The 26,273-nt window shown below is 32.7% G+C and overlaps 3 protein-coding genes across 8 annotated transcripts; all 3 read right to left on the reverse strand.

The window, feature by feature from the left end:
• Positions 1-1,991: 1,991 nt before the first annotated feature.
• Positions 1,992-5,644, reverse strand: LOC120084136 (receptor-like serine/threonine-protein kinase SD1-8). Of its 2 annotated transcripts, XM_039040035.2 has the most exons (7): positions 4,228-5,644; positions 4,027-4,140; positions 3,645-3,781; positions 3,100-3,310; positions 2,705-2,942; positions 2,449-2,599; positions 1,992-2,361 (listed from the first exon to the last, which is right to left on the reverse strand). In XM_039040035.2, the coding sequence occupies exons 1-7, from the start codon at positions 5,474-5,476 to the stop codon at positions 2,047-2,049; spliced, it is 2,415 nt and encodes an 804-aa protein (XP_038895963.2). In that variant the 5' UTR covers positions 5,477-5,644; the 3' UTR covers positions 1,992-2,046. The 2 variants fall into 2 exon arrangements, with proteins under 2 accessions (XP_038895963.2, XP_090172254.1); XM_090316128.1 differs by lacking the exon at positions 1,992-2,361 and having other exon boundaries at positions 2,448-2,582; positions 4,228-5,591.
• Positions 5,645-15,308: 9,664 nt separating this feature from the next.
• Positions 15,309-18,518, reverse strand: LOC120083376 (G-type lectin S-receptor-like serine/threonine-protein kinase At4g27290). 5 transcript variants are annotated; one of them, XM_039039111.2, is made up of 7 exons: positions 17,189-18,516; positions 16,988-17,107; positions 16,721-16,857; positions 16,424-16,634; positions 16,090-16,327; positions 15,824-15,977; positions 15,309-15,747 (listed from the first exon to the last, which is right to left on the reverse strand). In XM_039039111.2, the coding sequence occupies exons 1-7, from the start codon at positions 18,450-18,452 to the stop codon at positions 15,427-15,429; spliced, it is 2,445 nt and encodes an 814-aa protein (XP_038895039.2). In that variant the 5' UTR covers positions 18,453-18,516; the 3' UTR covers positions 15,309-15,426. The 5 variants fall into 5 exon arrangements, 4 of the variants coding, with proteins under 4 accessions (XP_038895039.2, XP_038895038.2, XP_038895040.2 ...); XM_039039110.2 differs by having other exon boundaries at positions 16,721-16,860; XM_039039112.2 differs by having other exon boundaries at positions 15,560-15,747; positions 15,870-15,977; positions 16,721-16,860; positions 17,189-18,517.
• Positions 18,519-20,029: 1,511 nt separating this feature from the next.
• LOC120083009 (G-type lectin S-receptor-like serine/threonine-protein kinase At4g27290) lies at positions 20,030-23,624 on the reverse strand. The gene is made up of 7 exons (XM_039038486.2): positions 22,263-23,624; positions 22,063-22,179; positions 21,856-21,992; positions 21,059-21,269; positions 20,737-20,974; positions 20,502-20,655; positions 20,030-20,420 (listed from the first exon to the last, which is right to left on the reverse strand). Exons 1-7 carry the CDS (start codon positions 23,521-23,523, stop codon positions 20,121-20,123), a joined length of 2,418 nt encoding a protein of 805 aa, XP_038894414.2. The 5' UTR covers positions 23,524-23,624; the 3' UTR covers positions 20,030-20,120.
• Between the last annotated feature and the right edge of the window lie 2,649 nt (positions 23,625-26,273).

Consider the following 26,273-nt stretch of genomic DNA (forward strand, 5'->3'; position numbering starts at 1 on the left):
AAAATAGTTGATGGACAAAAAATGTCAATATTACCTTACTTTGACGTTCGAGGCATATTAACAAAAGTGTTTTTCTTAACCTTTTTTCCATATAGTTGATGAGAAAAAAAAGGTCAAAATACCCTTTCTTGATGGTAAAAAAGTCAAGAAAAGATTTTTAATGACGTTTTTTTACCAGTATTCTTGATGGTCAAGCTTTCTTGATGTGGACTTTCTTGACCTTTTTTGGCCATCGAAGTAGACATTTTTTTTACATTTTTTCCCATAAAAATGTCAAATTTGTAGTAGTGATCAGTTGCTATCACTATAGCTGCTATCGGTGGTAATTTTCAATTTGAGAAATATTAATACAATCTTGAAATAGAAACACTTGAAATGTTAGCTTTTAATTTGCTATTAGCTTTTAATAATGAATCAAGTGTATCGAGAGCATCAAGTGTATCACGTGGATTGAGTTTGTTTTTTGATATTTTTGCAAAAATAATAAGTCTTCACTATAGGCCTATTTTTTTAAAGGTGGTTGGTCAACTTTTGCCATATATGCTATATTGGTAGTTATTTTCCCTCATTTTACTTCCTATTATAATTTTTTGATTCCTGTAGTAGCTTTCTCCTTTTTTAAATGATGTTGTTTATTTCATTTCTAAGTATCAACTTATAATAGGTTGGGGAGATTCAACCTAAAGCTTACTAACATTCAGTTTAGTACACTCATTTTGACAATTCGGCTGTGTTTGGAATAATTCGAGAAAAAGTGTTTTTTTTTTTTTAAAAAAAACATTTTTATGATTTTCTTAAAATCAAAATCACTTAAATAAATAAAAAATTCTCAAGAGGTCACCCAAGATAAGATTGCTCTAAGCTAAGCATGCTTAACTATAAAATTCTTATGAATGAGCCACCGAAAAGGAAGGTGCATCTTGTTGGTATAGATAATGACTTTTATTCTTTTAACCCTTTCTTAACCATACTTTCATGTTCTTAACATCACTCTCAGATGGGATATCGATTCATGTCCCCCTCTTAAACTCGGAGTGTTACAAAATATATAAAGTGTGTATCGATAGTGTATCAAGTGTATATTAATAGTGTATTAAGTGTATCAAGAGTATCAAGTGTATTACGTGGGTTGAGCTTGTTTTTTACTATTTTTGCAAAAGTAATAAGTATAGGCTATAGGCCTAATTTTTTAAACTTATTTTGCCAAATCGGCAAGAAGCCCAAAATTTAAAAGGTGGTTGGTCAACATTTGCCATATATACTATATTGGTAGATATTTTTCATTTTTTTGCTTCCTATTATAATTTTTTTTTTTTTTATCTATTTTGTAGTTGTTTTTTCTTTTTAAATGAAGTTGTTTCTTTCATTTTTTAAGTACAAATGTACAATAGGTCGGAGAAATTCAACCTAAAGCTCACCAACATTCAGTTTAGTATACTCATTTTGATAATTTGGTCGTGTTTGGAATAACTAGAGAAAAAGTGTTTTTCAAAAAAGTCATTTTTATGATTTTTCTTAGAAACACTTGAATAACTAGTTATTTTCAATTGTATATCAATAGTATATCAAGTGTATCAAGTGACTATCAATAGTGTATCAAGTGTATCAGGTATATATTAGTAGTGTATCAAGTGTATATCAATAGTTTATCAAATATACATCAATAGTGTATCAAGTGTATCAAGAGTATTAAGTGTATCACATGGGTTGAGCTTGTTTTTTGATATTTTTGCAAAAATAATAAGTATGGATTATGAGCCTAATTTTTAAAACTTATTTTGCCAAATAGATAAGAAGCACAAAATTTAAAAGGCGGATGGTCAACATTTGCCATATATACTACATCGATAGATATTTTTCCTTATTTTACTTCCATTATAATTTTTCTTCTATTTATGATATCTCCCACATCAGAAAAGAGAGACTAAAATAACAACCTAACTGACTAAACAATAGAAAGAAGAAACACATAATTGAATAAAACTAACATGTAAAGAAGTCAAATATAGTTAGTAAATATAGTCACTTAGATTGCAAATATAACAATTAACGACCATGTAGCAATGTAACTGTAACATTATTATTGGACGAGGATGTTTGTTGATCGCCTGATGATGAATTAATATCGGATACTATAAACCTTTCCTCATAGAATTCAGGCCGTTGAGGAAGTCTTAATTGCATCTTTTCATTGTCTAACATGGAAAACACAGTTGACATCGATGGCCTTTCTTCTGGACGTCTTTGAACACATAACAACCCAATATTTATATATCTCAAAGCTTCATATTTATCGAATTGATCCTCTAACATAACATCGATTAATTCCAATGCTCTTCCTTCGTTCCAAAGTTTCCATGCCTAAAATGATTTAATTTTGTCACGATTGATCATTGTGGGAATAAGTGTGTTCTTTAAAGCATAACGGTTGTTTCTTCATATACTTACGTGTCCAAGAAGATTTAGTTGATGCTCTGGATGAAGAAAACCTTTGTTCTTCTTGCCACTGATTATTTCTAAAACCACGACTCCAAAGCTAAAAACATCAGACTTCACTGAAAAGTAACCATCTATTACATATTCTGGAGGCATATAACCACTGCAGTATTAAACAACACATTATCTTGAATCATATATAGTTAAATTCTTACAATTACATAAACTAAAAGAAGTAATAATGATGAAAGTAATCTTTGTTACTTACTAAGTTCCAACAACCCTCTTTGTTTTTGTTTCTGTTTGATCTTCGCCAAATATGCGTGCCATGCCAAAGTCTGAAATTTTCGGTTTCATTCCACTATCCAACAAAATATTGGCTGCTTTAAGATCTCTATGTATTATTCGAAGTCTCGAATCTTGATGGAGATATAGAAGTCCTCGAGTTATGCCAATTATGATATCAATTCTCATTGACCAATTGAGTATAGAACGCCTTTGGTCATCTATTTTAATGATTTAGCTCATATTAGTCTTTTACAATCAAATAAAAAAGAAGTAAATGAAAAATATAGTTGGAACTTCAAAAACAAAAAGAAAGTAAAATAGTTAATGCTAGATCAATCATAACTATAGATAAAGAAAGAATGTTTTGGTACCAACCAAAAAGGAAGCAGTCCAAACTTTTGTTTGGCAAGTACTCATAGATTAGTAATATATCTTCCTCGTGGATGCAAAAACCAAGAAGCTTGACAAGATTTCGATGTTGAAGTTGAGAAATGAAAATGACTTCATTTTTGAACTCCTGCAACCCTTGACCTGATCTTTCTGCTAGTTTTTTTACAGCAATTTCTTGCCCACTTGGAAGCTTTCCCTATAATCAAATTTCATATATTCAACCAAAGAAATAACAAATGCAATATTTGATTCTAAAAAAGTCGGTCGGAGTTTTTTTAGCAATTGAAGTGTTGTTTTTTGATATCATGATGGAGACTCGCCAGGAACCTCCACCTATTTTTACCATGGTGTAATATTGTCAAATTTGGACATATACTCATATAGTTTTGCTTTTTGTTTCACTCAAAAGATCATCTCATATCATTAGAGATAGTTATCTTCCTTTATAAACTCAAGTAGAACTTCGATTGTATTCTAATTTAAGCCTTTCAAAATCTTTTAAAAGAGTTTAAAAAAATTTAAAAGAGTACCTTGTAAACAAGTCCAAAACCACCCTCTCCTATCTTGTTAGAAATAGAGAAATTTTCCGTAGCAGCTTCAAGAACAGTAATAGGCATCTCAAGGTTATTTTCTTGAATTGGGAGCTCTATAACAACTAGATCATTACCTACATGAGATTTCACCATAAATCCAAACATGGTTATAAAGAAAAAAGGGAAAAAAATCAAATTTCATCCTAAACTTTCAATTTCATCGAATTCGACCGTAGATTTGAGTTTTCTTTCTATTATTTCTTCATTCAAGTTAATTCCCTCAATGAAAAGCAATGGAAAATCTCCCTAAACACACTGATTTCATTAACATCAAGTTTTGCATAAATTTAAACCATATTGATGGATGAAAAAGCTTTACCGCTAGCTCTTCTCCTGATAAGACAGCAGCCGCTAACTAAAGCCAAAAAGATTATCACTGATACGATCGGCACAACCACAACCACAGCAACACTACGCTTTTCATCATCCCATTCTACAAATCACAAACAGAGCCAAATAATCAAAACGAACTCATTTTTTTCTTTTTCATACAAAATTAGCTAATGTAATAAGCAAATACCTAATTCTGAAGCGGCAACTCTCACGTAGAGATCATCTCCAGACCCAACCTCACGAACATATCTAACATCAATCAATTTATGAAACCAATTGACACAGACATTGCCAATTTTAGGAATTTCCACTGTTCCATATGCTAAACAAGAGCAATTCTTCAAGCATTCTGCTTTACAATCTTGAATATCCAGTTTCATTTTCACCAAATCCCCTGTAGAATCAGGCCATTTCACATTACTCATCACTTTAAACCCATCTCCAGCTTTGCAGATCTCTGGATCTTTTCTGATGCACCCATTTGAAAAGTTTTGTGTTGAGATTGGTTTAAACCCATATAAACAATCGCAACTTGCTGTTACTACAGAGCTACAAATACCAAAATTTCCACACAAGTCATAGTCGTTGCAACCAGCTCCATCAAATGTGAATTCTTTGTGCCATTCTTCTTCTACATCGCTCCACACATATCGATATATCGACCCACTTGAATCCATCACAATTCTTGTACGGCTGTTTTCTGAATAACGATATGAAAATGATATCTCCATGGAAGTATTAAAGACGAGATTGTAATCAAACCCATTACCATAACCCTGTCCAAAATCGTGATCAAACCAAGGCCAACCTCTGTACATAGTCTTGTTTCCTTTACTAACAAGGAATTGAGGAAGCCCATTTGTATTGATGCTAAAACTGAATTCTCCTAATGATGGATTGTCTGGACTTGTCCAAGATGTTAATTTTCGGTTAAGACCTGTTCTAGAGTCCCACCCGAGTTTCATACCCGGTAACAGAGTATCGGAGGGATAATCAAAACTCTGCCATTCATAATATTTAGACTTCGAATTTGAATCTCTCAACACCAAATTGCCAGTATCAAGCAGTTGACCGACGGGATTTCGAATTGATCTTGTGGAGTTTGAAGACCAAAGATGGGAACCTGTTTGATTGATGAGAACCAAGTTTCCATCTTCACTGAAAGTTAAAGAAGCAGAGGAGTTTACAATTGGGTTGTCTCTGTTCGCCACCCAGACGACGACGTCGGGAATGCCCTTGTACCATATTCCTAAATACTTCAAATTGGAGGCTTTGGATTCATTGAAGAACCCCAATTCAAACTTTTGGGAGGCTGAAATAATTACTTGGGTGTCGTTAATGGATTGGCGTTTTCTTAGACTATCGTCTGCAATGGACTTTCGGGAAAACGGAGGTATGAGTATGAAGAAAAAGAGGAATGATAAGAGATTTTTCATTGCTTAAGTATTTCTTTGCACCGACTAGTCGAATTTTGGTTGATCCTTTTCGTTAAACTTGTGAAACTCTGTAAGAGGAGGAGGAGGAGGAGGATGACTGGTTCTGGTAGGAGAGTAGTCATTGACCTCAATATTGATATAATATATGAGTAACTTTAATATTTTAAGTCTAAACCTAGCTGTGTTTTCTTATATTTATTAACTAAATCGATGGACAACTATAGTCATATCTTTAACAATAAATTGAGCTGTTTGTTATATTCTCGAGTATAACCCTCTAATAATGATGGTTCATCTGTCAATTTTGAATCTCCTCGGCTATTAAATATAACAATCTTATCTAAAGTATTACTATATATAATTCAATGTAAAAGAAATTATAAATATAATAAAATTTAAATTTAGCTCTAAGAGTCTATTAATGATTGAATCTATTAGTGATTGAATCTATCACTAATAGATTTCACCACCGATATCAATAGACTTTTTATCACTGATAGATTTGTATCAACCATAGAATTATATCGTTGATAGATTGGTATGAACAATAGAGTTTATCTATTACATTCTATCATGGGTAGATTCTATGAGTACTTTGACTTATCACTTATCGATACTATCAATGATTAGAGTCTATGACTTATAGGCTTATATTATTTCAAATCTATTTGTGATAGCCAATGATAGATTCACATACCATAGAGAAATTTATCACTTACATAGAAAACTACTTATAGACTTTATCTCTCGTGTACTTTTAAGCTTCAACCATAGATAATTTAGCTACAGCTTAGTTTTTTTTGGTTCTTATAGTTGCTTTGGAAAAGAGATTACATCAAATGATGTTAGATATTTTATTGAGATATCAAATAAAATAAATGGATAAAACAAAATTGGAGGAAGAAGTGAAAAAAATGGATAAAGAAAAAGAAAAATATTTGTTTGAAATCTGGAATAGATAAAATATATATTAGTTGTGCATTGTGATTGAAATCTATTAGTCATAATATTCTATATAGATTTAGGTTGTGAATTAAAAGTATGTTAGTGATAAATTTCTATCTATGAAATTTTTTTTATAATAGTAAAAATCAACATGAGGCATAGTTTCAACTGACATAAGATATAAACTTTTGATTAAAAAGATTAAATGTTCGAACTCGGCAATTATTGTGCTAAAAAGCATAATGATAAATATCAACAAAATAACAATAGATAGGAAAGGAGCTTGAGAAATAAAGAAAATCCAATGAAAAATAAATATAACTAAAAAAAAGAGTATTGTACAAACTGAACATATAATGGAAATCAAAGAAAAAATGAAAAAAAGTTGAAAAGAAAATTTTAAATGTTAATCAAGGATGAAAATCTATATGTACAAAAATAACAGAAGAGATCATTTAAAAAAAATAAATCTGAAATAAGAGGTCCCGATAGCACATGTAGTTGAACTTAGAAAGAAAAAAATGTACAATATGAATAAAAATAAAACAACTTAGCAGATTTGAGCAAATTGCTATATTTACCATTTTTAAAAATGTTGTCATACTCTTAATTATTAGCTCTAGAAATAATACCCATTCTAATTACCCTTAATATAACTAACTTATGTTAATGTAATTAATTAAAATACAAAATACAAAAAACAAAGGAGAAAAAAAATATACGGAGAGGATTCAAACCCACAATCTTAAAGCTTTAGGTTAGATTTGCAACCACACGCCAATCAACAAGTTAATGTGGTTGTTGATATTTAATTAAGAAGATTAGTTTTTTTTCAAAAGTGATACTTACTAATAATTTAAATTAGAGTAATTTGTCTAATAGTTTGCCATCTTGATTTATCTTGCACAATTCTATGAATCTTGAATCTTAAATTTTCGATTGTAGATATCTTGTTCTTGTTGTTTTCTAGTTTATTAAATTCTCCAATGTCCTATAATTGATATCACACATACATGGATATAAAATATCTACCTAAGTTATGGTAGATATAACATTGATATCACTTATATCATTGATACACAGTTTTCATTGATATTTATCTCTAAGCTATTTCGCTGATACATGAATATCACTGACATCACTAATAACATCGATATCATGATACACGAATATCACTAACATCATTAAGGGATTTTTTTGGGTGCTGAGTTGAGACAAGATGACTGGAGTTCATATGTCTGTAGAGTTCATATATCTGTAAGGTTTATATTTCTGTATTTAGGGTACAAAATTATTTGATATGAGTTCATATGCATGTGTTTAGAGTACAAAGTTAAGTTCATATGACTAGGGTATCTGGTGTGCAGTTTTTGAACTCTAAATAATCTGCTTTTATGATTACTGTTTTTGTTTGGAATTTTTTTTTATTCAACAATTCTACCTGTCTTTATTTGAATAAAATATAAATTGCATTTTTTTCTTTTAATTTTTAAGGCTTTTATTTTTTTTTTCTTTATTTCTTTTTTGGTTAATGAACAACAATCAACTTATTTTTTTGTGCAGAAATATAGTTAAATAAAATGAGAAACCAAAGAGAAATCAAAACTTTTGATTTCTAATTTTTCTCCCTGAATTTCGTTATCATCTTCTTATTTTTCTTCCTCTTCCTATTATGATTTTTTTTTTTTAATTGAATCTCCCCTACCATCTTAGTAGCCAATGGAATGTCACCATATTTCTTCAAAAATTTCACTTTCAATACCTCTAAATTTGGAGGATCATCAGTGAACAAATATTCATTTTTCACTAATTCTTGCTAGAAAATGTTATAGGAAGAAAATCTTTATTTTATGATTTTTTTTTTGTCATATGTTACATACTTTTTAACTACATACATACTTTTCATTTAAATATTCTCAACTCTCATTTGATATGTAAAGTCAATTAAATAAAGATATAGTTTACAAATTTTTACATATAAATATTACACTTATTGTGGACAAAATACTATTATTTACATAATCAAGAACCCTTGCAACATACTTTAATAGTCATCAGTCTTATAATAGTTGAAAGTGGTTGTCGAAGTTGATTAGTAAAGATAATTTATGCTAGAGATTGTAGTCGAATGTGGTTGTCAGAACCTGAAATTGGTATTAAAGTTGGTCGCATCTGAGGTGGTTTTCGGAGCCTAGAGTTGGTCGTCGAAGATAATTTTCGCCAAAGTTTTATAGTCGGAGGTGGTTGTCGGAGCCCAAAGTTGGTCGCATGAAGGTGATATTAGAGTTGATTGCCAGAGTTTGTCATCAGAGGTGGTTGTCGAAGCTCGAGTTGGTCCTTAGAGTTGCTCGCTCGATGGTGGTCATCGAAATTGATCATCAAATGTGATTTTCATTGGAGTTTGTAGTCGAAGGTGTTGGTGTTGTTGCCCTAAATCTCGTAGGGTCCTGTAGTTTGTAAACACTTGAATGAACAAATATTTTGTGATTTATAATATCTGATATTTTATTCACTTCAGTTTATGAAATATGAGATATTTTAGTTGCATTAACCACAAACCAATAAACTAAGATCCATAGTTATCGTTGTAACTTAAACAAGTATGTGGAGATATACAAGTGGATTGTGTTTTAAGTGATAACCTAAATGGTTTTTAGTATATGGATAAGAAGAGATACCTTATCCTAGTGACACTACGAGTGTGACTCGCTTTATAGGTGTTACAAATGTTGTAAATTACTACAAATGATCTGATCCTAATTATTTATGTATTAGACATGCGAGCGGGGATATTCTATACAAAGGAGTTTGTATAAGACCGGACCACGAAATGTTTATAATCCTGAGTGGGTTGTGAACTCTTGCCCATGAGGGCGATTCTTTGATTTGCATAGGTGAGAGTGGCCAAATCGCCGACTCAACAAGGTTACCACTTTGTGGATTCATCTAATTGGGGAGTTGGGAACTCAGCTACATAAGATAGAATTCACTCCTTTCTCGAAGCAAGGGTAAGTAGGTAAATCGTTCCCTTAAGGGTTGATTCCAAGGCTTGAACAATGCGGCACCACACCTTCTCTTGGCCTAAGAAGGATTTAGTCATAGTGGGACTATAATCTATTGTTCATTAGAGGAATCAGTGATATTTAAGGAGTTAGATGTAACTACATGGGCAAACCGATAAATTGGCCCAACTGTACTTACGAGCGATTTGTGAAGGGTCATCGTACTGTTGATTGGTTATATCCAATGGATACAGAAATATATTTGTAGTACGAAGAGTGTAGTTGTCGGTCTTTAGTGGAATGTCCTACAGTTAATGAATGGTGGATAATGTGATTAAAGAGTTTAATCAGTTATTCACGTACTGTTGGAGTTTCAAACTACATGTCCATAAGGTCCCCATGATAGCTCAATAGATTCAAGTTGAGAATCAATTTTTGGGTTAGTTTGAAATATTCAAATTTACTAGAGGAAATTTGATTATATATGATATAATTAATATGATGTATTTGATACATTATTATTTGATTGGAGAAATTAATATAAATATGATTTATATTAAATGCCATAAAAAGGAAAAAGAACTATGATTTATATATTGTATATGATGCAATATTAAAACTATAGGTTATAAATATAATATGATAAGTTAGTTATTATATTTATTTATAATTTATTAATTATATGATAATTGATATTTCTTTTTCTCAATAACTGACCTTAGTGGGTGGTTGTACAGTTATTATGGTAAAGTGGGATAAAATGAAAAATAGTTTTTCAAATCATTCCACGAATCGTCTCAGATGATTGACTATCGAGTGACTACATGATAGGATCGAGTTTACTATACAATAGTATTCTTTTCTAAACGATCGAGTGTCGAGTCTATGCGATAGACTTCCTTCTTCTACACGATAGTGCTGCCTATTACTCGATCGTTTTCTTCGTCTACTCCAATCCTTCCCTCATTCCAAAATAAGTCATAGCCTACAACTCCTCGATTCTCACACCGAGAATACCAAGGTAATCTTGTAGTAGTGTCTGGTTCTGTTCGAGGATCGAGTTGATACTCGTTGCTGGTGTTCAAGGGAGATCGAGTTCGAGTTGATCATTGCTTTCGAGTTTGATCAAGGGATATACGTGAAGAACAACGTGAATAAAGAGTTCTTCAAAGGTATTATCTCTCTTATCCTTTGTATTTGATTCAAAGCATGTTGTAGTTTATGATTAATGCATAATCTATTTAGTATGACTGTGAATGTATGTGTTCTTTCACAATGGAGTTTGGTGTTGGCTTTTTGGCCCTTAATCTCAAATTAATTAATTTTAATTAATTAATTAATCAATATTTTGATGATAATAAACTCAATTTTTAATTACTGAAAATCTTAGTGTTTTAAATATGTCCATAGCGTAGAGCTCAGAACAACGATTCCAACACCTCTTGTATCACTCAAATCGGAGCTAAAACGAAGACGATATGACCGGACAAGTCTATAGAAAAAATACCGTAGTGAATGACGGACATAACCAAACCATTTGCATATAGACATATGGTAGCATATTGGTTGAATGGTGGATCATTAAGAGATTAACATATGATGGACTTTTGATTTTTGGATTGATTTAAAATTTAAAAAAATTGAAATTAAAAAAAATTAAAAGGAAAATAAATTTAATATTATTTTATGTTTGTGTCTAACGGGCCAGTTTTTTTTACACATTGTATGTTTTTTATTTTTGGATTGACTTTAAAAAGAATGAATTTAAAAAGAAAATTAAGTAAAAGGAAAATGAATTTAATATTATTTTATGTTTGTGTCTAACGGCTAGTTTTTGACACATGATATGTTTTTTTTTTTTTTATTAACTTTAAAAAGAAAATGAACTTCAAAAGAAAATGAATTTAATATTATATTTTGTTTGTATGTAACAACTAATTTAGTTTAAAATCTCCATCATTGACTTTTCTTTTCCAAAAATCTAATGGTCCAAATAAATTGTGGTTTCTAAATTTTTTTTTTCCATCTCTATATAAACCATCTTCCTCTTCAAATTTTAAACTAACAAATTTTACATTTCATAATCCTCAAAAACTCAAAAGTTCCATTATTGCTCTCTCTAAGTTTCCAATTTTTTTTTTCTTTTCATCTTATTCTTGAGAGAGTGTTATTGTATTGTGAGGATAAATTTGTTGAGTGCTTAAACTTGTAAATCCACTCTAGTAAGAGTTGTATTTTGTTCTTCAAAAATTCTAAAATTTGTAACGGTTTGATCCTAAACCATGGAAAGGATCGGGTTTGCTCTTGAACCCGTAAAAGGAGCGGTGGTGTAACAGTTGGGCTCTAATCTGTGGAAAGAGTCGGAAAAATTTTATTCAAATTCCCAAGAGGCGCTTGGGGAGTGGAGTAGGCCGAGTTTGACCGAACCACTATAAAAATTACGGTATCTTCTTCTTTAACTCTTTCCTTTTTATTTTTGCAATTAATTGTATGTTTTAGCTTGTTATTATTTATTTGCCAAAATTTGATAGAATTAAATTATCACATTTTTGTCATCTTATTTGTTACATAAATTGAATTTTTCTTATTATTTATAAAAAGTGTATTAATTAGTTTAATTGGGTTAATTTAAAAAAAATTAATTAAAACCCTATTCACCCCCCTCTAGGATTGCCATATCGATCCAACATTTGGGACAATCCGCTTCCGCTCAAAGGTCCTCTATAGAGTTCCTTTAGAAGGTGCTTATTGGAGTTGGTCATCGGAGTTTGGAGATGGTTGTCGGAGCCTGAAATTGGCCGTCAGAGTTGGCTGCACGAAGGTGGTAGTCAGAGTTAGGTCATTGGATTTATCATCAAAGGTGATTTTCGAAGCCTGAGATTGGTCACGCGAAGGTTGTCGGAGCTTGAAGTTGATCGTTGAAGTTTTAATGGAAGTGGTTGTTGGAGCCTATAGTTGGTCATTGGAGTTGTAATCGGGGTGGTTGTTAAAGCTCGGAGTTAGTTGTTGGAGTTGTAATCCGAGCTGGTTGTCGGATCCTGGAGTTGGTCGTCGGAGTTGTAATCGAAGGTAGTTTTTAGAGTGGAGTTTGTTGTTAAAGTTGCCATTGGAGATGGTTATCAGAGTCTGGAGTTAGTTACCAGGGTGTGATAATGATAGTCGTCAACAATGATCGATGAGTGGAGCCATTGAAAACATTAGAAGAAGAGAGAGTTAGGGTGAGCTGTGGTGAATTGGGGTGAGTTGGTAAAATATACCAACTCAACTCTACCATCATTAAAAGTTGGTGAGCCAAACATTGAGTTAGTATATTATACCAACTCAACTCTAACTCATGTTGGTGAGCCAAACACCCCATAATATCATTTATATATTGTCTTACCAATATCCATTATATCATCAATACATTGATATCACTTTTATGTACCTAAGTTTTATCATAGATATCAATGATACCACTTGATACACAAATATCACTGATATCTACTTAATTGATATCACTAATATCGCTGATGGACTTCAATCATATCAACGATTATCAATCAAGACAAGGAAATGATATTTTTACGTTCTTCATTAGTAGTGATAAGTTAAGTGAGAGGTAATAGACTATCAATGATGATGTTCTATCACTTATAGATTTAGACAAGTAATACAAAGATATCATAGGACATCAATAATAGAGGTATGTTATTGATAGATTTCAATGATATCAAAGGTAGAAGTCTATCATTAATAGACCTCAGTTATAGTAATACTACTTTCATAATTGATGTAAGGATAATAAAAAATAGAGAATTCATATACCATTTTTCCCATTTAATAGAGAGTGATCCCTTTAACTCATTGAGCATTTTATCCATTTGAAACACTGCTGGAAGTCCTTCAATTAACATAGTGGCCTTGAAGCTGCCAATCTTTATCCCCTGCACTTTCTATGCCCTCTCAAATACTTCATCCCATACAGAACCACGATCAATGAGAAGAAGGATTCAAGCATGGCGACAAATTTCAATACGAAAAGTCAAAATTAAGAAAAATCAAAATTGAAACCGAAACCAAGAATTTCAACGAGAGTGACTTGCATAATCTCATATTTGGCTATTATTGAGAAATGCAAAACCAATTCTAAAATAGACAATCATAAAAATACAAAAAAAAATATAAAACAATTTGTGAGGTTATCATTCCTTGTGATATGATATAAACACCAAAATAATAATGATAAACAAATAACTAAGAAATAACAATGGTAGGAACCAGAATTTGAGTTAATTAAAGTTTCATATTGGTAAAAATTTAGTAGCTGATGTAAACAAATATAATAAAGGTTGGTGAATTAAGATCTCGTGAAATCATATTGTTGATGTCAAAATCTGAAACATAACAAAACGCACATGACCTTCACGTGGCAGCAATGGTAAATTTGTAATTTGAGGAAGAATATGATTTGCAACATGAAAAGATTTGCATAACGATATGGTACTTACCACACAAACTCCGATACTTAAGTCAGAAAGTGTATATGTGTAGTAAGTAGAGAGTTGAGTATAAGAATAAATTTACTTCTCTTGAAGCTTTCTTGACGTATTTATAGGTGTAGTAGACCTACAGATCTCCCTCCCCCTTAAGGTTTCCCAATTGATTTAGATTTATCCTTTGATTTATTAGGCTAGGGCTTGCCCTATTTGGTGTTTTGCTATGACTGGCCTCGGTCGAGACCAAGCACCTCACTTTAGTTATATTTTGAACCTACAATGGTCAATTAGGTTGGGGCATGTGTGAGGCATGGCCCATTAGGTATTTGGTGAGACTCGGTCTCAACCTTGGCAAAGGCCAAGCAAAAAGCCAAGCCAGTCCTTTTCTCTAGGCCTATTTTGGTCCTGAGTTATTACCCTCAATTCGAATCATACTATCTTCTCGACTTTGTCACTCATATTTTCGTCAAATGTTGTTTGTGCCAAAAAATTGGAAGATTGGAGAAAATGACTACAATTGTAATTCTTTTGAAATATTTTATATATTTAATTATAATCCATAAAAGTGTTCTCCATTATAATTATCCTTATATTATTTGAATTAATAGAATAAATTTAGAATAATATATTGTTGTCTTATAATATTTGCATCTTTAGGGCCTATTTGAAATGACATAGGAAAAAAATATTTCAAAAGTGCATTTTCATTTAAACGCTTTGGATAAAAATTTCTTAAAGTAAAAACACATATGTATTTGGCAACTCTTTTTCAAAAGTGTTTTTATGTAAACGTTTTTCTGATTTGTTATATACTAAAAATTCTTTTATTAATGTCAAACTGCTACAAAAGAATTTGCTCGAAGAGTTAATGGTCGGAGTTGGTCGATGGTCATGGGAGATGGTGGTTAAAGGTGGCTAGCAGTGATCGTCAGAAAATTGTAACCAGGGGTTGACTGGTGGCGGTCATCGAAAAATGGTCGTCCAAAGTTGGTTGGCGGCAGTCACCAAAAATTGATCGTCGAAAGTTGGCCTGCGATGGTTGTGAGAAAATGATCGCTGGAAAATAGTTGTCGAAAGTCGATCGACGGCAGTTGCTAGAAAACGGTGACCCGAGGTTGGCCGACAACGGTCACCAGGGACAATGGTTGGAGGTTGGCCACCAGGGATCACCAAAGATGGTGGCTGATGGCGATTGCTGGAGGGGGTGATCGGAGCTTTTCATACCAATTAGGAGAGAAAGGACCATTAAACACTCAAAATTCATTTTTCTAAGCCAACTTATTTTATAAACTCATTTTTTTCAAAATTCATGATTTTCAAACACATGGATTTTTTTTAAAATAACGTAGTTTTTAATTTAATCTCTCGAAAACACATTTCAAACACACCGTTAATCGATCTATAATCTATAAAATTAATATATGCACTTCTTTAGTTCTCTCCTTTACAAAGGAAACCAATAACAATTGATTTACTAAACCAGAACAGAAGTTTTCTAAGATCAATGTGTTCATAATTAAGTACTTTAACGACCATCAAATAAAGTAATCGTAACAACATTGTTTGAACTAGAAGTTAATTTATCACCCAGTGATGGTGAATGATCAACACCAAGCCATTCAAACCTTTCTTCATAGAATCCTGGTCGTTCTGGAGATATCAATTCCATGTTATTATTTTCTAACATGGAAAGCACAGATGACATAGTTGGTCTTTTTTCTGGACGTCCTTGAATACATAAAAGTCCAATATTTATGTATTTAAGTGCTTCATATTCTTGAAATTGATCTCTCAATGTCTCATCGATTAATTCCAGTACCCTTCCTTCATTCCAAAGTTTCCATACCTGATACAAATTTCGATGTGACATACTCGTAATGGAATGTTCTTGCAAGATGATGATAGTTTCTTTACATACTTACATGTCCAAGAAGATTTAGTTGTTGATGTTCGAGGTGAAAAAAGTACCTATTCCTTTTGCCACTAACTATTTCCAAAAGCATAACTCCAAAGCTGAAAACATCAGATTTGAATGAAAAGCGACCATCTATTACATACTCTGGAGACATATAACCACTGCAAAGTGCAAACTAACAATGTTAAGTTAATTATAATATATATCAAGTAGAATCTTAAAATACAAATGAACTAAAGTAGGTTCCCAAATAATATTTTTGTCGTTACTCACAATGTCCCAACAACCCTTTTTGTTTTTGTTTCTGTTTGATCTTCACCAAACATGCGTGCAATGCCAAAATCTGAAATTTTTGGCTCCATTCCACTATCTAATAAAATATTGGCAGCTTTAAGATCTCTATGAATTATTCGAAGTCTTGAATCTCGATGGAGATAAAGAAGCCCTCGAGCTATACCAATTATGATATCAATTCTCATTGACCAATTGAGTAACAAACGTCTCCGGTCATCTATTTTAACGATTTTAGCTCATCTATCAGTCGTTTAAGAAATAGAACACTGAAGAGAAGATATAGATAAAAGAAGAAATATCATTTGATACCAACCGAAAAGGAAGTAGTCCAAGCTTTTGTTTGGCATGTATTCATAAATAAGTAACGTTTCTTCCTGGTGGATGCAAAAACCAAGAAGTTTGACAAGATTTCGATGTTGAAGCTGGGAAATGAAAAGGATCTCATTTTTAAACTCCTGTAATCCTTGGCGAGAGCTTTCTGCTAGTTTTTTTACAGCAATTTCTTGGCCAGATGGAAGTTTGCCCTGCATTATATGTTATTATATAAGCAAGAAAAGAGATGGATTCATGTTAAAACATATGTTTTGTCATTTCATCTTTTGGTTACTACCTTATAAACTGGTCCAAAACCTCCTTCTCCTATCTTATTGGAAACAGAAAAATGATCTGTTGCTGCTTCTATTAAAGCAATTGGCATCTCAAGTTCATTCTCTTGAATTAGAGCTTCAATCATCACAGCTCCTTGGTCTTCTACACCATAATTTGATGGTAAATTTAAAATTATAGAGATAAAAATTAGGGTAGTTACAAATATAACAATCACATTCGAGATATTGACAAATATAGCAAAATTTAGATTTAAAAAAGCTTTACTTACCTCTTGCCTTTCTTCTTACATTCCTGATGATAAGCCAGCTGATTAAAGCCAAGAAGATTAGTATGGATATGATTACCATAGCCACAACCACCGCAACTCCACTCTTCTTGTGACTTGATTCTACAAAGCAAAAGTCAAATTTTAGTGATTTTTGGTACAGTGAAAAATGAGGAGAAGCAGTAGCAGCCTATAAATGAATACCTAATTCTGAAGCCGCCACTCTCACAAAGAGATCTTCTCCAGTTCCAGCATCACGAACAAATCTAATATCAATCAATTTCCCAAACCAGGTGACACAAGAAGGTCCAATCTTAGGAATTTCCAATGCACCATAAGCCAAGCAAGAGCAGTCATTCAAACATTCTTTCTCACAATTTTGAGTACCCAATTTGATTTTGACAAACTCCCCACTGGAATCTGGCCATTTCACATTACTTATCTTTTTAAATCCCTCTCCTGCTCTGCAGATTTCTGGATGCTTTCTCACACACCCATCTGAAAAGTTTTGTGTTGATTTTTGTTCAAACCCATCTAAACAACCACAACTAGCTACTAAAACAGAGCTACAAAGACCAAAATTCCCACATAATTCATAGCTGTTGCACCCAGATCCTTCAAACGTGTAAGATGTGTGCCAATTTTGGTCCCCTTTGCTCCACATATAGTGTACAACGGACCCACTTGAATCCAATACAACTCTTGAAGGCTCATTATTTGGACCATTATTATATGAAAATGATATCTCAAATGAAGTATTGTACATGAAATTTGCTTCTTGTGACCGACTCCGGCTAAAACCATTCCCAAACCATGGCCACCCTCTAAACATTGTCTTGTTTCCTTCACTAACCATAAGTTGAGGAACCCCATCTGTGTTAATTCCATAGCTGAATTTTCCTGAAGATAGATCCATTTGATTTCTCCTTGATATTAACTTTCGGTTTAAACCTGTTTTCAAGTCCCACCCGAGTTTCATCCCCGGTAACAGAGTATCAAAAGGGTAATCAAAGCTCTGCCACACGTAATTTTCAGACCCTGAATTTGAATCTCTTAACACCAAATTACCTGTATCCAGCAGCTGGGCAATAGGGTTTTTAACTGATCTTGAAGCATTTGAACGCCAAAAATCCTCACCTGTTTGATTTAGGAGAACTAAGTTTCCATCTCCATTGATCTTTAAAGTGGCAGAGGAATTTATAATTGGGTTATCTCTGTTTGCCACCCAAACAACCACGTCAGGAATACCCTTATACCATATTCCTAAATACTTGAAATTTGAGGCTTTGGGTTCAGAGAAGAACCCCAATTCAAACATCTGGGTGGCTGAAACAATTAATTGGGTGTCGTTAATGGACTGCCCTGCTTTTAAGGTGTCGTCGCCTGCTATTGACTGTTTGAGAAACAGAGGTATCAATGTCCAAAAACAGAGCAAAGAAAAGGGGTTTTGCCTGAAGTTGGATATCATTTTTTCCCTTTAAGTCTCTTGGTTCATTGTTGATGGAGCTCTTTCTATTTAGTTTGAAATTAGCCAATGATTTGATTATTCATTACTATATATGTTTAACTATCACATCATCTATTTAAAATTTTAATATGAACGCAATTTTTCTTAGTGTTCACGTTTTATTTCATTGATTATTGATAAGTCAAAGTCTAACTAAGAAAAATATGGTAGTGTAAAATATTGTATTACAGATATTACTTATTGGAACTTATAAATTATTAATGAATTAAATTGTTTTATATTTAACACCAATTTTTTAAATTAATTTAATGGATTAAGTCAACACATTTTGTATACTTTATATTATGATCTACCTAACTAGATTGTGATGTGCAATAGACGTTCACATTGAACATCTCTTTGCAAACCTAGACATGTCTTCAATCTATTAATTAATATATCGAGTCTATTTGTTTCACACATATTGTCATCGAATTTCAGATAAATATTTAATATAGGTGTTTGTTTTATAGAATTTTCACTTTTTAAAAGTCAGGATAATATTATTCGGAACTTTAAACCCCATCTAACATGAATTTTTTAATACCCTCCATACTTGTGGGATTTTTGTACCTGGAGTAAATTAATATCACTTGAATATTATTATTAATTTTAATTAATTATTAAATTTGAATATATTATTTAGTCTTAATAAATTTTAACTAATATATTTACCATTGATATTTTATGTTATCTTAAATATTTAATATAAAATATTATTTATTAGTTATTAATATTTTAATTATTTTATATTTATTTAATTATTTTTATTAATTAAATGAAATAATTTAAATAATATTTAATATAAAAATATTCCATTTAAAGATATTTGAATTGATTAAATAATTAATCAATATATTAATATATTAAATAGTTAAATTTAGTTATAAGTATAGTACTTATTCTCTTACATTTGATTAAATAATTATTTAGTTTTGGTTTCTATATACAAAATTGGTAAATCAAACACATTTATTTAACTTTCAAAAAACACAAACATTAATTATCTCAGACATTTAAAACTTAGACATTTAAATTTCAGATATTTAATATTCATACACACGAAATAATATCTGCGATCCAAAAGATTCCAGGAAAAATGTTACGTTCATATTTTGTTGAATTAATTGACATCATATTCTTTTTAAAAATTATTATAAATGAAGATTAAGAGAACTTTTATAATGGATTAAAAGGTGTGCACATGAAAATTTCAACATGTAAGCTAATATTCTCTAATATATATTAGACAATCCTTCAGGCAATATAATATCCTTTTAGGAATATTTGACCTTAGACTCATATTATTATATAATGCATTGGTTGAAAAATGATGAATAATGAGTAGAAACCATGTTTTTTTTTCCTTTTTAAGAAAATATGTATTTTATGATATAGGAGAGATGTTCGATGAACCATAAATTTAGTTAATCTTAATTTAGTTGTTACTTCTTTTTATTAATTACACACTAAGCAATCTATTTTATTTTATTATTGAACATAGCTCGAGTTTATATACTATCAAGTGAGAAATTAAATGTTTGAATCTTCCATCAATACATATTCTATACTTTTTTCCACTAAATTTGATTAATAATGTAGAATTACATAATTGCAGTGTTGTTAGTATTAGCGACCATCGTCTAACAATGTAATAGTAACATTATTCGTAGTAGAAAACGACGAGTCAATATCAGACAATGCAAATCTTTCCCCATAGAACCCGGGTCCTTTCGGATGAATCAACGACATGTTATCATTTTCTAACATTGAAAGTACAGATGACATAATTGGTCTTTCTTCTGGACGTGCTTGAACACATAGAAGTCCAATATTTATGTATTTTAGTGCTTCACATTCTTGGAATTGATCACCCAACACTTCATCTATTAATTCCAAAGTCTTTCCTTCGTTCCAAAGTTTCCATGCCTGATATATATACCAATTTCATATGATCATTGCAAAAATCTATTAGTTTATTCAAGAAGGTGGTAGTTTCTCTATACTTACATGTCCAAGAAGATTCAGTTGACGATGTTCAGAGTGAAAAAAGCCTTGGTTCCTCTTGCCGCTAACTATCTCTAAAAGCATAACACCAAAGCTGTAAACATCGGATTTGAAGGAAAAGCAACCTTCCATTGCATATTCTGGAGACATATAACCACTACATAACAAGGTTGTGTCAAATATCATACTATAAAATCAAATACGTGAGAACCCAAGTAATAATATTCTTGTTACTTACTAGGTTCCAATAACTCTGTTTGTTTTTGTTTCCATTTGATATTCACCAAACATTCGTGCAATACCAAAGTCTGAAATTTTTGGCTTCATTTCACTATCCAATAAAATATTGGCAGCTTTAAGATCTCTGTGTATTATTCGAAGTCTTGAATCTCGATGAAGATAAAGAAGTCCTCGAGCTATACCAATTATGATATCAATTCTCATTTGCCAATGGAGTAAAGAACGCCTTCCGTCATCTATTTTAAAGGTTTTAGCTCATATCAATCTTTTGGAAAATCAGGTAGAATATTGAAACTAAACCAAAAGAGAAAATTACGAACCAAAAAGGAAGTAGTCCAAACTTTTGTTTGGCATGTATTCATAAATGAGTAATGTTTCTTCCTTGTGAATGCAGAAACCAAGAAGTTTGACAAGATTTCGATGTTGAAGTTGGGAAATAAAAAGGACCTCATTTTTAAACTCTTCCAACCCTTGACGAGATCTTTCTGCTAGTTTCTTTACCGCAATTTCTTGTCCAGATGGGAGTTTTCCCTGTGAATCAATGCTATATGGAGTAATAAAAAATCACGAAACTAATAAAACCCGAATATCTATTTGGACCATCCCAGTCTTGAGACCACTCTAAAGCCTCTATCTATAACAAGCTAGCATAACAACAAACAACTAATTTTTTTAAAAAACTTACTTTTTAAAATCTTGTTTGATAACCATTTGGTTTTTGACAATTAACCTATAAACAACACATTTTAAGGTCATTCTTTTGTTGACATCGTGTAATGGTGCTGACAAAAGCTTCATATGTCAACAGTATCATGTATAGTTTTGCATAGGCAAATTAAACCTTCTCTTGATGATGTTTAGAGGATGCCATTCTCTACATTCTTTAGCCTATTTTCAATTGTTTTTTGTATTGAAGAAAACGTCAAGTCTAGAATAAATCCAAAAGTATGAAGATGAAAATGATATATTAACTAAATATATATATTAGCAAAGTCTACCTAGTCAACAAATTTTAACTGTCACGACATTTTGTTATATCCACTAGTTGTCTGATTTTACTTGGAGACCATTTAGATACTAATTTCAGAAGTACCAAATGCGTCGCCATAGACAATACCTTGTAAACAGGTCCGAAACCTCCTTCTCCAATCTTATTAGACAATGAGAAATTGTTCGTCGCAGCTTCAATAATCGCAATCGATATCTCAAGTTCATTCTCATGAATTAAATCCTCAGTGATTGCAACTCCATTGTCTGCTGATACTTGAAGTTAAATAAAAATGGACTTATGATTCAAGTGAACGAGGAGGAAAGCTTTACGTACCTTTAGCTCTTCTTCTTACATTCCTAACGATAAAAATGCTGATTAAAGCCAAGAAGATTATCGCTGATACGGTTGGCACAACCACCGGAACTATTATACTCTTCCTTTCACTCCATTCTACAATCGCAAATTTATCAGACAATACAGAGCTTTTCTTATCAATGTAGGTGAAAAATGAAGAGAATCAGTTAATTTAGTACCTAATTCTGAAGCGGCCACTCTCACAAACAGATCATCCCCAGTTCCAGCATCACGAACACGTCTAATATCAATCAATTTGTCAAACCAGGTGACACAGGCAGGCCCAATATTAGGAAGTTGCAGCATGCCATAAGCCAAGCACAAACAATCATTCAAGCACTCTGTTTCACAATTATGAATACCCACTTTCAATTTCGCTAAGTTCCTTGTGGAATCTGGCAATTTCACATCACTTATCTTTCTAAATCCTTCTCCTTCTTTGCAAATTTTTTCATCCTTTCTCACACACCCATCTGAAAAATTTTGTGCTGAGTTTTGTTCAAACCCATCTAAACAACCACAGCTTGCTACTAAAACAGAGCTACAAAGACCAAAATTTCCACATAATTTGTAGTCGTTGCAACCAGATTCGTCAAACGTGTATGCTATGTCCCATAGTTTGTCCCCTCCGCCCCACACATAGTATATAACGGATCCACTTGGATCCAACACAGCTCTCGAAGGGCCATCTTTTGAATCCTTTAATGAATATGATATCTCAAATGAAGCATTATAGATGAAATTTGCTCCCTTTGATCGACTTCGGCTAAAACCATTGCCAAACCATGGCCCTCCCCTAAACAACGTCTTGTTTCCCTTACGAACCACAAGTTGAGGAAGCCCATCTGTGTTGACTCCATAACTGAGTTCACCAGAGGATGGATTGTTTTGAGTTTTCCTTGATGTTAACTTCCGATTAAGCCCTGTTTTGGAGTCCCACCCCAGTTTCATTCCCGGTATTAGAGTATCGAAGGGATAATCAAAACTCTGCCACACGTAATCTTCAGATCCTGAATTTGAATCTCTCAGCATGAAATTACCTGTATCTAGGAGTTGAGCGATCGGATCTTGAAGTGATCTTGTTGAATTTGAAGACCAAAAAACTTGATCTGTTTGATTGACGAGAATTAAGTTTCCATCAGGATTGAATTTTAGAGTGGCAGAGGAGTTTAGAATTGGGTTATCTCTGTTTGCCACCCAAACGACATAGTCGGGAAGGCCTTCGTACCATATTCCTAAATACTTGAAATTGGAGGACTTGGGTTGAGCGAAGAATCCCAATTCAAACTTTTCAGCGGCTGAAACAATTACTTGGGTGTCGTTAATGGATTGCCCTGCTTTTAAGATGTCGACTGCGATTGAGTGTTGAAGAAACAGAGGTATAAAACAGAGCAAAGACAAATGATTGAGCCTGAAGATGGATGTCATTTTCTGCATCATGGGCTTGATTGGTGGAGCAACTCACCGTGAAGATTGATAATCGATGCAGCCAAAGACATATAATGATAAAGAAAAGAATCATTCTCTGGTTATTAATTAGAAGAATTACAATGGATGCCATGATATTGGTTGACATCTTCCCATATTTGAAAATTTGTTGCATTGCATACAATAAATAATTTGCAATGCGGTTTTTTTTAAAAAAAAAATAATAACAATAATCACCTATTTAAAGAAGAAAAATATTTGGGGATTTTTTGATTAAGTGTCAATCACAAGTTGTAATGTGAGTTTCTTTTTTAATAGTTTCTTTTTCTTTTTAATGGGAGTAGAAGCATGGAAATGAATACAATTTGATAAATTTTCATAATTTTCGTGATACTCATTTGACTTTGACCATATACCATTTTTACATTTAGTACTTTGCATGTTGTTGAGGTCCCATATCACTGATATACAATTTTATATCTAATAGTGGATAAATTTTAATTTATCAATTTTAAGCGAGTTGGGATCTAATATGAGTTAACAATAAAGAGCATGTAGTTTGAATCCCTTACCTCTATCGTTCTCTCAGCAATTTTACCTTTATCCCTTTCATTCACCTGTTTGCAACAAAAAAAAAAATGGTCTCCAACTTTCTATCTCCTTAATATATATTGAAAGGATGTGTGAACACCTGAAGTAGAAGCAAATCGTAGTCCCAACTTAATTTTAGGAGAATGTATAAATTACAAAGGATGGAAAACAAAATATACAATCCTAATTAAGCGTGTTGTACAAAAAATTAGAAGAATCAAAGGATCGAAGCACACTTACCTTAAAGTCTAATTGTTCGTACGAGATTTCAAGAGAAATTTATTTCGTAGAACTTGAACTTTGTATTTGTATTAATTTTGTGGAAAGTGAGTACAATATCTAAACGATCGGCTTTTGGGCTTGTTGATCTTCTTGGACGATCGGCTTTTGGGCTTCATGATCTTTTTGGACGATCGATTTTTGGGCTTGTTGATCTTCTTGGACGATCGGCCTTTGGACTTGTTGATTTTCTTGGACGATCGGCCTTTGGACTTGTTGATTTTCTTGGATGATCGGCCTTTAGGCTCGTTGATCTTCTTCGATGATCGGCCTTCGGGCTTGTTGATCTTCTTAGAGGATAAGTGTTCGCACGAGGCTTCCGAAGAAACTTATTTCGTGGAGTTGAACTTGAGTTGGTGTTGATGGTGAGGTTGATTTGATGCAATGTGGTTCGATCTCTAGTACTTGATCCTCTGATTCTCTCTCGGTTGGGTAGATGTGCTTGACTTGAAGAAGAAAAGCACCGAACATTCTTGAAGTATAAGTCTTGGAAGAGTGCTTGTGTCTTCAAGGGTCTTCTGTCTTCTAGAAGTGCAGCTTCAGGAGTCTTGAGAGTTTTCTGCTTGTTGATGAATTCTCTCTAGGCTCTTTGAATGTAGAATTGCTTGTATCTTCAAAAGACTTCAGTCTTCAAAATGCTTGTATCTTCAAAGGACTTCAGTCTTCAGAAAGCTTGCATCTTCAAAAGACTTCAATCTTCAGAATGCTTGTATCTTCGAAGGACTTCAGTCTTCATGTGTGGTTAGCTTCAGGAGTCAAGGAGTCTTCTGATTGTAGAGAATTCTTTCTAAGCTCTCTAGAGTGTAGAATTGTTGACCTTTGCAAATGAGGGGAGCTTTTCTATTTATAGAGCTCCTTGATGGGTTTCATGGGCTTGGGCTTGACCTTTGGGCCTAATTTAATTGGACTTGGGCCTGGCCTTTGGGCCTAATTAATTGGACTTGAGCCTGGTCTTTAGGCCCAATTAACTGGACTTAGACCTATTTTGCTGTTTTAGGCCCACATTAAGCTCATACTTGGGCGTAACTGAGCCAACGCCCAAATTATAATGTCAAATTGGTCGAAATTAATTTCTCTCAATCGACGTCTGCGACAAAAACACAGAAATTTTTCTTAATTTCAATTTGAGACACATGTCAACTCTTAATTGGTCACAAATTTGATGATTTCGGAATTTCATCATTAATTTAGCAAATGATGTGGCGATCTGTGGTTGGTCCAGAATTTCTCCTCCAATACTAATCTCTTCACAATCCCTCTCTGGTCATAAACTCTTCATTCCCCCACAAACTCACGAACATCCAAAAATATGGTGACGAAATTTTCCGAACACCACCACAAACAAATCCTTCTTATTCTCAAGGTAGAGAACCAAGTAGGGTTATATGGGCTTGTTTGAATTAATTTTTGGTAGGGAGGAGCCTTTTTTTGAGAGAGTTCCTCCATTGCCTGTTAATAAGACAATGGATCCTCAACATTACCATATGATATGACCGCCAGGGTTTATGTTAAACCTATATAATGAATAGGTGGATTCGCAACCCTCCCACTACGTCGAGGTTTCCTCAACAGTTAAGGTGGATGTTGTAGGGAATCAAATTCCTATGGAAGTGTGAGATCGCCTTACATTCCGTTTTTCCATTTAAAAGGAAAAAAAAAGTCAAATCAGTTCATACCAAGAACAGTGAAGAATAAACATTATTTTAGCATGCTATTGAAGATGAGGAAAAGGAAAAATAAAGCTCACGTTTGTAGAATCCCAAACTTCTTGAAAAATCCTCTTTCTTTAATCACGAACACCTCTTCACGATCAAGGACAACTTGTAAGAATAACCTTGTTATTCTCTAGGATTCAAGGATTGGATGAGTGGTCTCCAATACCTGGAAGAGGA

Source organism: Benincasa hispida, chromosome 8, assembly GCF_027475165.1.
Source record: "Benincasa hispida cultivar pf3 chromosome 8, pf3_genome.v1.1, whole genome shotgun sequence".
NCBI classification, from domain to species: domain Eukaryota; kingdom Viridiplantae; phylum Streptophyta; class Magnoliopsida; order Cucurbitales; family Cucurbitaceae; genus Benincasa; species Benincasa hispida.